The following is a 13,083-nucleotide window of genomic DNA, read 5'->3' as shown; positions in this document are numbered from 1 at the left end:
GAGCCTAGGGTGAACAGTGGTGCTTCCATGGTAGTTGGATAGTAGATCAGAGAGGCAGGCCAGTAGAATATGGAGTTGTTTTCGTTCTCTTGTTATTCTTTTCTGGCTATAAGTATTTCTGTCTTGGATTCGTTTGGCCATTAGGTTTGAATTGCCTTCTCTTTCTGTCTTCCATTTGAATTCCGTGATTTATCCTGCTATTTGGAGAGTAGTTGATATGGTCTTTCTTGGGTTTGGCTTTCAAAGTGCAGTTCGAAAAGAGTGAGTTGCTGTCAATGGCTAGAATGGAATATATAAATAAGATGGAAAATATGGCTTTCTTTCCATCTACCTATTTGAAGTAGTAAGCTTATCTTTTAGGTGGGAATAGTTTACAATCGAGTTTGAAAGAATTAATGAAGTGAGCCTATTACATCAAGTTCTTTTTTGACCTTTTCATTTGAAAGTAGCCATAGGCAAGGAAGGCTACCTATTGATACGGAAAGAAAGCCATCTCTGGCTATTCTTTTTTAGGGTGGAAAAGAGTGCTCCATATCCATATATGTGCTTGGAGGGAAGGCCACATCTTTAATTGTATTCTTTTTCGAGGTCATCCTCTTCAGCCTGTGTTAGTAGTGCTAGTTTTTCGTTTTTAGTACCTTACGGGTCTATAGAAAGGCTTAGAGGATCCTAAAGTGTCAGTTTATGTTGGAATTGCTTTGCTCTTTTTCAAGCAAATAAGCTTGAAAGAAAGTGCTTTTATTTGAGTGGAAATGAAAGAAGAAATCGTCTATCTAGACAGAGTATGTGTATTATTCGGTCCATGCTTGCCCTTCTAGGCCCTTTAGATTTATATCTATCTTACTATCGAAAAGGGTTTTAGGAGGAGCAGAGCAAGTCGCGTTTACAGCCAGCAGTTCTTATGGGCGTAACTCCCTCTAGTATTCCAATAATCTCCTTTCCTCCAATATGTCACTAGTATTCAAGTATGCGGCTCGTATTAGTATGCCAGGCGTTCGAGAGACCAGAATTCTTTTCATAGCCTTCCCTTCAATATGCCATCTTGTCTTGCGGCGCTCTATCCTTCCAAGCGAGCCTGTGCTCGGGGAGCACTCCTTCTATCATTCATAAAATATGCTTATCTCTCCTTGGTCGTAAAGCTTCGCTTTGCTTTCATTTACCGAAAATGCCATTGGAGTTTCCAGCCGGGAGGCGCAGTCTCGTACAAGCAACTTCTCTTCCTCTTTCGAAAAGTAGCAAAGCGGTGTCAGGTTGGAAGCCTGCGGGCCAGTCTGTTCTAGCGCCTCATTCTTTACATCCTTGCATTACTCTCTTCCTTTCCTCCTTGCCCTAACTTGAACTGGCTGAAACTAAAATGGCCGGACTTTCTAATGATGGCACTGGCTTGGCTGGATCGACATGAACTTCTATTAGGACAGCAACTGTTTTGCCCCCTGTCGAACTTTGACTGAGACATAGCCTTGCTGCTGCGGGGCAGCCGACTTCTAATTCTAGTTACTGTCCTTCTTGTTCATGTAGTGCCTGCCTCTCTCCAAAACTCCTTCCCGCACTTGATTGAGCAAAAGATGCAGCTTCACTAATTGAGTTAGGCACCTGCACTTCCACTGCAGCTCTGAGTTCATTCTTCAGACCCAAAAGAAATTGTGTCACCAGCAGCAGCCCTCCTACATTCAGATCATACAATTTAACCTAGCGGAGCGGATTCAACTACTTAAGATATTCTTCCTCAGAGCCAGTCTGCTCTCTATCACCATCTATCGTCTAAATAAGTAAATAATGACACCGATATAGATCTTGCTGAGGACCCCCATCCAAGCCATAGGAAAGAAAGCCACTGGAGTGCGACGCTCAAAGCAAAAGTAAGTAATAGGGAAACAAGGTTCTATTAGGCTTGCAGGGCTGCTGCTCTTTGAAAGACGAGGTCTAGTGGAAGAGGCGGGTCGGGCAAGTTGAGTACTCAGATTTGGCGCTTGCTTGACATCTCTCTTTGAATCTGAAACCTGACATGACCATTGATTCCGCCTCCATTGCCGGAAAGGATAACGATGGATCTTTAGCTAGCTCATAGGCAGAGGAAAGGTATACGTTAACAGATAAGGAAAAGTGGATCCGCTACCAAATATGTTGTGGAGCCGTGTTCTCCAGTGAGGAATGAGAACCTTTCCGGGGGCAAGGGTGGGCTTTAGCTGAGAATCAAAAGTACGATTCCCCAGAAACACATTCCCTTTCAAGCTGAGCTGAGACGTATCCGGCACCTTTACTTGGTCCAGTGCTGCCTCCGGCACTTCTTTCTCTTTCTTGTGCGAACAAACTAGAACCTGCCAGCCCAGCCCTATCTTCCGAATCAGAATGGACTAGTGATTTTGATCTATTGCCAGAGCCCTATTCTTATGATGGAAAGATCCGTGCTCACATAGCTGTCAGAAAGTTTTACTTGCATCTATTTCAACTAGACGTGAGGTCTCTCCACGGCAACAACGAGGAGGAGGAGATCCACATTTAGAGGGCGAGGGGTTCGAAACTCGGGGAGGTCACATATGGTTGTGGAAGAAGAGCTTGTACGGGCTCCGAGGTCAAAGAAATTCGACAAGTTCTCGGTCGATCGATACCTTTCCATCCCGGGGCAGATCTCCAGATCCAATACGAGTGTAGATACTTTACTCCCTTCTTCCTCAGTGAGTAACGTATAATGTCTAGAACAAAGGAAGTGAGTCTAGCTCCACTCCGAGGGACAAGATGGAAATCTTCTACCGATGCGAACTGCAAGGCGTGCTTTCCTATGAACCGATTCTTAGACTACAGATCTCATCCCAACGATCTACTTGTACGAAAGAAAGAGAGATGATCTACTTGCAGCTACTGTTTGTTACCGCTGAACATCTTCTACCAATACCAAGAAATACCAATACGGACTTCTTGTTCCAATCGAAACGAGCAAACCTGGGGAAGATAGCAAGATTAGCAGAACGGGAACCCCCCATGGGGAAGGGCTCTGAGACGCACCACAGAGCCCGTAGCATCTACTTTTAAGGTTTATCGCCCATCGGCCCAGAAATCCATAGAAAGACGATTGAGATTAGTGAATGGCATCGATCTGAAGTTCATAGAATCTCTAGCGTCTCTTTGTTCGTAACAAATGAGTAACTTAACTACTAATGTGACGAATAGTGCCAGGCGTAGTGTATCACTGGAATTCGATCAGTCTGTTGGAAAGGGATCACTCTCTGATTCTGCTTCAAGTCCTGTGCATGCCTGTTTCGAAGAATGCTATTCGCTCTAGTGTCCTGTGCCTGTTTCGAAGAATGCTATTCGCTCTAGTGGAAAAAGTAGCGATTTATGGCCATGATCCCGACCCGAACCCTCAAATGATGACGAACGGCTGACTTCACGTAGAACCCGTTATGCCAATCTGGATTCCACATCTGCTACAAGAAAATCGTCTTGAAAGATTGCAAATCAAGCATTCGTCCTTAGCTCAAGGATTGGATTACCGCAGTTCCTGAAAGATATCGTGCCAACAGAAAGATCTCGTTCCCGTAGATTCCGTTCGTTCCAGCAATCGTGCCGGAACTCACTGATCCATTCAAAGGATTTCTTTACCCGATGGCCAAAGGACCGATATCTTCTTCTCACGCCTAGCAAAGATCGAGTTCTGTTCTCACTTCACTTAATGAGCCTATTTCTCTGTTTTTATACCCGTTTAGATAGATGGGCTCTAAGGGAGAAGTGGCGCACTTTCTCGAGCTATCTAAGCATCCAGGGAAGTGATTCCACAAGCTAGAGAGATTCTCCTCTTTTCTTTTTCAGAGTTGAGCTCAGGCTAAGGCCAGGCATGGATCAATGTTTGTCAAATCATTCTCTGTTGAGTTGAGTCCTCGCCGAAGGTGCCGTGCCGTATAGTACTTCTCCGGTTATAGGTGATAGGTGCATGGCTTCCGCTCATAAAGAATGAGTGAGACCGGGGCTCAATCAATCAGCCACCAGTAGAGGATAAAGGAAAAAGGGGTTCATCAATGAGAGGCGCATGAGATTCTGTATTGGCCAACTCTTTCTAACTATCACTAGGCCGGATACTCCGATTCTCTGTGGACGATTTCCTTCTCTCTCGTTCAATGCCCTTTGGTCTCGAGGATCACCATTTGGTGGGGTTGGGGTCACACCCGAAGTCGTATTGGAGAATTGAGCGGAACTACTTCCATGTGCACTCTTTTCTTGGGTCAGGAAGCCCTGTTTTTGAAGCAGGAAGACCTCTTCGTCATCATTATTGGGGTATGGGCCCTAAATCATTGGAAAAGACGGTTTTTTAGGGAATTGACACGATATCGCCTCCTTCTGTACTAACAAGGGAATGGATGAGTTCACTTAAGAAGCAGGCCTGGCCGGTACTAAAACAGAGAAGTCAACTCAGGTTTCATCTCATCTAAGCAGCAGCCAAGCGATGATTCTGGAATCGTGCCATGCTTGACAGTTGGACTTCTTGCCATACATAGAAATGAACTGCTGATGAGCTAGCTATCCCCGATATGATCTGGTACAAGACTTCACACATGTTGCCATCGTATAATCGGAGAATCAACGCTGCTGTCTACCTTCGGAAAGCAAAATAGATGATTTTCGATACTAGGATGACTACTCCCGAGGCCTGTTTTAACTAAAGAATTTACAGGTGGCCCGGTCGGTAAACTATTCCCGAGAGAGGAGAAGCAGAAACATCAATCTGTATTTTCGTATCATATTCCAGCAGCTCCAATGCCTTAGAGCGGGATCTTATCTTCCTAGAAAGAAATGAGTGTTGCACACGGATAGCCAGCTACTCCTTATGAATGGGATGCATGCATATTTCAATTCATGAACTGAAGCTCGTAGAAATCCTTCCTATCCGCCTAGTTACCTATCCGGACTTGTTTCGTAGAAATCCTACCTTGCTTTTAGGCGGAGAAAGACTATTTTTTAGTTTCTTCGGTGCAAAAGTGCCGTAGGCAAGTCCGTTTCATATAGCTGCAAAAGTTAGCAAGTCCTTTTTCCCTAAGGAAACTCGATTTCCAATGAAAAAAGTGCGGATCACTATGGGTCAAAAGTAGTGTTTTTCTAGTTTACCTCAAAAATGCATGTTTTGAGAGCAATATTTTTCGATCAAGTCCTAATCACTTAGCTGTAAAAGTAGGCTTTTTTCATCTCCCGGAACCCAGGCCCTCTCCCCAAAACTCCACACCAAGCCTTTAGATACGCAAATATGAGCTTGCCTTGGCTTTATTGCCCTTATCGGATGGAAGTTACGGATGAGAAATGACGTATCTTACGTATCGAATCTCAAGTAACGGATGAGAATTGACGTATTCAAAGTTGAAAGAACAAATATCGATTCTCATGGATGAACGGAGGAAATGGGAACTTGGTCTTTGCACTCTTCTTTCGGGGGGTTATCCCATGACATGAAAAAGACCAATCAAAAACTTATGCAAGTTAATCCCTACTATCAATGTCATGCAGGAAACTTACACACCAAATGATGCCACAGAAGAGATTGCAGTACAAGAAGAAGAAGAAATCCCACAGGATCAGGACTCCCCTCCAAATGAGTATCTCATGCATATTTCGGCTCATGCAGTTTCAGGGCAGGTCACTGCTGGCACATTTTCAGTCAAGGTCACTGTTGGTGGACAAACAGGCATTGCCCTTATTGATACCGGCAGTTCAAGTACATTCATTGATTTGTATTTAGCAGTTACAACCACTTGCCATATCCAAAAGAAAAAATCGGCTAAAATAGCTGTGGCTGGGGGAGGCCAACTTACATCTGGGGCAATCATAGCAGACACTGCATTCTGCTTCTTGGTTTTCCAAAGGCGCTCTTCCCAGATAAAAACGGTTTTTATTCTATCCAGTCCCTCGCTACACTATTTAGACGGATTGAAGCTTAAGCCAGATCGAACCTGTCTGAGTATATGCATTGATCCTAGAATAGATTCACAAGCTGAAGGGAGCCTCCTAAGAAGAATATGACTAAATACTCGGGTCAATCCCCCATTGGGGAGGGTATCACGTTTGGTGGAGTTCGCTATCAGCCAAACTTGAGCTCTTTTGACAGTCCTAAGAAAATCACTCACCCCGGCGGATCCGGAATTCCATTATCAGGGCAATCTTCTTATGCTCACCGCAGATGCACCTCTCCTAACTATGGAGTTAGCAAAGGGGTATCTCAATCCATCCTCTCTTTTTACGAGGATCATAGGAATTGGGATAACCTTGGGCTCTTCCCGCGCCCTTTCAGGGTTCTTGGTTATCACTTGGCTATTCGCTCCATTCCTCTTCAATCCATCAGGATTTGAGTGGCAGAAAATAGTAGATGACTGGGATGACTTCTTTTCTTTCTTCTGAAGTCAGTGTGCTTCTTTACCAGGCATAACATGATAATTCCTCTATGGCGTGTGCTCCTTTCCTATGTAATGACTTTCCTCCTTTTTCATGCCTCGTGCGCGTGCATAAGCTACGAGTTCCCTGGCCCACCCTAGTTCATCGAATAGTGAGACTGTTCAGCCGTTAATGCACCTAGGACGTGCTTACTAGGAAGATGAGAGACATGCTCGCTAGCCCCAAGTTGGGGTGCACCTAAGTTCTATCATACATAAGGAAATATCTATTGGACCAAGGGATGCCTGCTCAATTCCATTTTATGGTCCGATCTAGCAAAATTATTAACATAGTTCAAATCGGGACGAGGAAAAGAAGGCATAGGAGTGGCAGATGCACGATCACTTATAAAGTCCTATGAGCCAGGTTTATTGACTGGATTGTGTACCATAGAAAGTAAGTCTACCAAGAAGCTACCATTGAAATGGAATCTGGAATAGTAGGAAGAGTCCTCGAGTCAAACATCTTGGTCTACCCTACCCAGTAGGATTCAGCAACCACCGAAAAGCAAGGAGAAATCTTTGTACGTAATCCTTCGCTCGATCATTTGCATCAGCATGTCTTTCTTTTGCCAAAACAAAATAAAATGAGCATTAAGCAGCAAAACTTATTTGATCTGGTCACACCACCTAAGATTTTAGGTTCTGCGTATGCATGTGATTGCTCATCATCACAAAAGTTCTGAACTAAGTAGGCTTCATAATCCCACATTGCAGGCTTGCCTCCAGCATCGTCCACAGCTGATTTTGCTTCTTCCTCACGGGATCCTAGGAAAGATTATTGAGTTTTGTACTCATAACTATCCAGATTCAAAAGATCCAAGCTAAAGGAATTGGAAATGAGTGCTAAAGAGAACGAAAGGTATTGGATCATTGCCTGCGGCTGCCACGTCTGCTTCATTTTACTCGCCTGGATCGCTAGAATCCTCTAATCTATTAAGTTTGAAAGGGACAAGAGTCATAAGATCCTGGTCGACTGACCTCAATTATTAACTGCACCGGTACCCGCGCGCATACCCCCCTTTTTTTAGCTCGTTGATCATCAGACCTTGCAAAAAGTGAAAATTTGAGTCATACCGGGCTTCATCTACATCCTATTCATTGCTTTACCCAGATGCATACTCCTCAGAGATTTCTAAAGAGTTGGTGGTTTGAAACCTTTGTCCAAAGAGGAACGAGAGAAGATAAAGGATACCTAGGTGGCAATGGGTCTTTATTAAACAGGATTCAGATCCTTCTGATCGGGAAGTAAACTACAGCCAATCAGTAGACAATTCTGGTGGACATGAATACCGACCTGTTAGGTGAGAGAGTCAAAGCCGCTGCTTTCCTCTTCATTACAATTTTACGGATTTGACTCAGTTTGAGAGAGAAACCGCCTTGGGCTAGGAAGAAGAAGACCGCGGTGAACCATAAAAGCTAAAGCAGGTAGGCCTATTCCTTCTGAAAGATCCGAGGTCTTCCTCATCAGAGGCTCTAGCGCCTTACTTTCCTTCCGTTTTTCCAATCCCGATTCGAGCTATGAGCTGTGGCACAAGCCAGTTGAAGAAACCATTCCTTTTCTTTCTTTTCAATGATCCTACTCGAGATAGGGAGAGTAAAAGCCCTCATTGTCCAACCTGTCTATCTAGTGAACTTTCTCCTTGCTCTAATGAACTGAACCCCGACTTATTTTGATTGTTACAGATCTAGCTATTTCTCTTACAAAGCCCCCGCTAAAAAGCTAGGAATCTAATGAGTTACGAAACACGAAAGTCAGAAGGACAGTAGGTTTAGTGAACCCTCGGCGCTAACATAGTTCAAAGACTCGCTTCCCTTTCTATAGAGCCAATCTCTCCAAATTCCCGACCCAAAGCGAAAGCTGTAGATGCTGATTAATCACCCGTGGATCATAGGTCCAAAGCAGGACCGAGCAAAGCACTATTCTAATAAATACGTAGTTGTGCCGACAGAAGTAGAAGGGCAAAAAGACGAAGCGATTTCCTCTTGTTCGAGTGTTAAGCAAGCCTGTTGCCTCTTGTTGTTCTAGGGTCAGCAAGTAGGAAACAAGAGAAAAGAAACCATATTTGATACCGGAATATTCGGTTTGATAACCCACAACTAATTCCCCCTCTGGGTAATCTTTCACATTCGGCCAAAGAAGAAATTCTAAAAACTAGAAAGCCTATAGGCTGACGCCAAAGATTCCATAAAAAAACCATATTTTGGCTGTGCTTCAACTATATCAACTGTACTTGAACTGTTAGATAATCATAGTCGATAATAACATCACAGCTCCCACCGCTATTGCAAAACCGTACATGAAACCTTAGCTTCATACGGCTCCTCTATGATCAGAAAAAAGGACTGTTTCGGTATTATCCCCCAGGTTTATCAGTTGCAGGTGAATCCTGTGAAACATCTCTCTCGAGGCTAGTAACAACACTTGGAAATGAAAAATGAGCTTAGCGGCTGTACCGGGTCAGGACCATAAACACCACGAGCCGGTTAAGCAACAGAAGCTGTGGGCAAAAGCACACTCGTCATTCTCAGACCTGCGGTCGAGGTACGTGCGAACAAGTTCCCATTCTCTATGTTTCATGGCCTATCAATGAAAGTCGGTATCAGGCTGGCTCGCTTGGCGGGTCGTCTCCTTATATACCTAAATCCTCGTTTCACTCATCTGTAAAGGTCTACCCTTCGAAAGGTAGGTTGAGTTCCCCCGTATGTAGCCAGCCACACTCTACTTGCAGGTAAAATATTGGCGTAGACAACAGAGAATGTGCTAGGTAGGAAACCGAAGGAACTCTTACTATACGAGAATTTGCAATTCAATATGACAACCGATCAGAAGGGATTGGACGATCCCAATGCGTTGCCCTCCTTCGCAATACCGGAACTATCTGACCGAGCTCCATCAACACAGAAAGCGGAAGGGACAACAGATATGGATAGACTGGATCCCGAAAGGGATTTCAGCCAGTCCTTGCCTATTGCTGGGCTGGTTGTTTTGTCACGGTCCGATTAGTAGAAGGTGAGTGAGTAAGACGAGGCCCCCGAAGCGTAATGTAGAGCTATACTGCTCTTGTTTTTCCTTCCGCCCTGCTTAGGAGAACTTTGTCTAGAACCCACTTTAGCTAGCTTTCAAGGATACCATTACAGATGAGTGAAGCGAGTATACCGTTTCCAGAGCTCCCGAGGTAGCGCGGTAGCGGAAGCCCTTTCTAGTTCAAGCAGTTCCAATTCCTATTCTGCTTCACCGCTTACACCACACTCTATTGGTTCGCCTTGTGGTGCCTTTCGATCAAGGTCTACTTTGGTTGATCCACTTTCTTCTACAGCGCGTTATCCGCATTGAAGTTAGCCAGGTTCCTACCGCTTCTTGATATTATGGATTTTGCAATCCCTGAACGCCAGTGCTTCTACAACCAACGGATACTATTTAACATAAATAATAAGTAGAAATGGACAAACGAGTGTGGCTACACAGAGTGAGGAAAAAAACATGGTGGTACCAGCATTGCGTATCACTCACTATGCTTTATGTAATATGGCTTAAGCAATGGTAAAATGGGAGTCCTGAGCAAAGCACATCTGATCGATATGAATGAAAGATACATCCGTCTTTTCTTCTCCTTCGAAGGTTAGGTGTCCGCTCGTTAGTTCAGCGCCGCATAAATACTGACTTTAAAAGGGGCGACTCCCGCCTGTGCTTAAGTTGTTTCAAGCTTGTAAAGACTCGCGATCGGAAGATTGACCTGGTTTTCTTTCAGCTGAAACTCTACCTAATGGTTCAGATTCCCCGGGTCCATGGGTCCATGGCCGCTTAGCTTAGACAGCCTTGTTAGAGACATGAATGCGGGGTTCGGTTTCCAATTGATTTGTATTCACCGGGACCTCCCCTTATTGGATTTTCTCCACTTTTCTAGTTGCTGTGGAAAGAATGTTGAGCAAATGAGTTTAAGGGGTGGTTTTCTGTTTACTTTTTTTCAGCCTACGTCGTCTCTCTTCCAGAACCTCACAATCATCAGTGTCTGAAGTTTCATGATGAATATTGGTTTCACATTTTATTGCTTACGTGAGGAAATATCAATTTGGAACTCGAATTTGTATTTGAGTTATGATGAGGAGTGAGGTAGATTCGCATTGTTGAAGAAAGCGAAGAAAAAGGATGCTGCTATGGCTTGCTTGTGGCTCTTTCTTCTATTGGCTAGTCTCAGGCATGATAGTTTCCATTTCTTTTGGAAAGCAAGTGCGGCTCAGTCATAAGTGTTAGTAATAGCATGAAGTAAGTTGTCGGTAGCCGGCATTAGGTAAAAGGAAAAGCTTCTCAAAAGCATCCGGAAATATCATAGAATGGTGATCGAGATCACCTTCACGGGAATCATCCTTTGCAAATTGGGGGAAGGGAACCAATCAAGTCACCAAGAAGTTCCCGAAACTTGGTTTAGTATTAAGGTTCTTCTCTTCCAGCGTATAGTATTCAAGTTCTTCTCTTCCAGCCCCCCGGCCCCTCTTTGATAAGGAAAGTTTGCATTTCTCAAATAAAAAATGACAAATATGGTTCGATGGCTCTTCTCCACTAGCACGTTTACTGCTTTCTATTTGCACTTTTGTATTAAGTTTCCTTATATATACGATTTTTTATTATTTTCTATTTGTCTATTTTTATTTTTAGTGCGTTTTATTTCGATTATTCTTCTCCCAATTTTAAATCTTTTCGGAGCCTCCTTCATTATTACTCTTCCTCCAGAGATTCAGGATCCCCAAGCTCTAGCTCATTTAGCAGGGCTAAACTTCTATCTGAGCCTTTACGAGCAGGATCCTGGATGGGTTACGTTCATTCAGAACGAGCTTAATCACAATACCCCTCTGGAGGACATACCTGGACGGCTTAAGCTCTTCCTAATGGAAGAAAAGCTGTCTAGTATGCGACAAGATGTCATTCAGGAATTTGTGGCGCTTTATCAAAGAATAGGGCCTTATCTACCGATCGAGCCCTACTTGGTCGATGAAGCGCTTCGTTCCTATCTGGACCATATTCACGCAACTGATTCTTTCACTGTTCTCCAAGCGTCTTATCAAGATCTGCGGGAGAATGAGGGAGGATCTGTTTTCTTTAGAGATGCTGTTTCCCACAACCGGGATCTCCTTGAGGCGGAAAGCTCCGCAAGGAGGTGCCTGGAAGTGGAACAGAGGATCCGATGGGAAGATCCCCAAGAGCAAGGCAAGTCTCGAAAGAGCTGAGCACGAGCATGCTCTCGACTTGTTTAAGTCGGAGGATCTTAGAAGGGAATTAGAAAAAAAAGAGCGGGGTAGCTCAGTAATTCTGATTCTTTTCTCTTCCAGCCCCCGGGCGGGCCCCTCTTTCTTTTCTCTTCCAGCCCCCCGGCCCCTCTTTGATAAGGAAAGTTTGCATTTCTCAAATAAAAAATGACAAATATGGTTCGATGGCTCTTCTGTACTAACCACAAGGATATTGGGACTCTCTATTTCATGTTCAGTGCCATTGCAGGAGTGATGGGCACATGCTTCTCCGTACTGATTCGTATGGAATTAGCCCGACCCGGCGATCAAATTCTTGGTGGGAATCATCAACTTTATAATGTTTTAATAACGGCTCATGCTTTTTTAATGATCTTTTTTATGGTTATGCCGGCGATGATAGGTGGATTTGGTAATTGGTTTGTTCCGATTCTGATAGGTGCACCTGACATGGCATTTCCACGATTAAATAATATATCATTCTGGTTGTTGCCACCAAGTCTCTTGCTCCTATTAAGCTCAGCCTTAGTAGAAGTGGGCAGCGGCACTGGGTGGACAGTCTATCCGCCCTTAAGTGGTATTACCAGCCATTCTGGAGGAGCAGTTGATTTAGCAATTTTTAGTCTTCATCTATCAGGTATTTCATCAATTTTAGGTTCTATCAATTTTATAACAACTATCTTCAACATGCGTGGACCTGGAATGACTATGCATAGATTACCACTTTTTGTGTGGTCCGTTCTAGTGACAGCATTCCTACTTTTATTATCACTTCCGGTACTGGCGGGGGCAATTACAATGTTATTAACCGATCGAAACTTTAATACAACCTTTGTTGATCCTGCAGGAGGGGGAGACCCAATATTATACCAGCATCTCTTTTGGTTCTTCGGTCATCCAGAGGTGTATATTCTCATTCTGCCTGGATTTGGTATTATTAGTCATATCGTATCGACCTTTTCAAGAAAACCGGTCTTCGGGTATCTAGGCATGGTTTATGCCATGATAAGTATAGGTGTTCTTGGATTTCTAGTTTGGGCTCATCATATGTTTACTGTGGGCTTAGACGTTGATACGCGTGCCTACTTCACCGCAGCTACCATGATCATAGCTATGCCCACAGGAATCAAAATCTTTAGTTGGATCGCTACCATGTGGGGAGGTTCGATACAATACAAAACACCCATGTTATTTGCTGTAGGGTTCATCTTTTTGTTCACCATAGGAGGGCTCACTGGAATAGTTCTAGCAAACTCTGGGCTAGACATTGCTCTACATGATACTTATTATGTGGTTGCACATTTCCATTATGTACTTTCTATGGGAGCCGTTTTTGCTTTATTTGCTGGATTTTACTATTAGGTGGGTAAAATCTTTGGTCGGACATATCCTGAAACTTTAGGCCAAATCCATTTTTGGATCACTTTTT

General features: G+C 43.9%; 1 protein-coding gene across 1 annotated transcript; it reads left to right on the top strand.

Annotated features, from left to right (window-relative positions):
* Positions 1-10,872: 10,872 nt before the first annotated feature.
* LOC119341830 lies at positions 10,873-11,636 on the top strand. Its single transcript, XM_037613682.1, has one exon. It carries the CDS (start codon positions 10,941-10,943, stop codon positions 11,634-11,636), a length of 696 nt encoding a protein of 231 aa, XP_037469579.1. The 5' UTR covers positions 10,873-10,940.
* Positions 11,637-13,083: the final 1,447 nt, after the last annotated feature.

This window comes from Triticum dicoccoides, chromosome 7B (assembly GCF_002162155.2).
Source record: "Triticum dicoccoides isolate Atlit2015 ecotype Zavitan chromosome 7B, WEW_v2.0, whole genome shotgun sequence".
Taxonomy (NCBI): domain Eukaryota; kingdom Viridiplantae; phylum Streptophyta; class Magnoliopsida; order Poales; family Poaceae; genus Triticum; species Triticum dicoccoides.
Note: the sequence above shows the minus strand (reverse complement) of the source record. Positions and strands in the feature narration are given on the sequence as shown.

What these genes read in the sequence shown, in the direction of transcription:
- LOC119341830 (XM_037613682.1), top strand. Translation starts at nt 10,941, where the DNA reads ATGACAAATATGGTTCGATGGCTCTTCTCCACTAGCACGTTTACTGCT.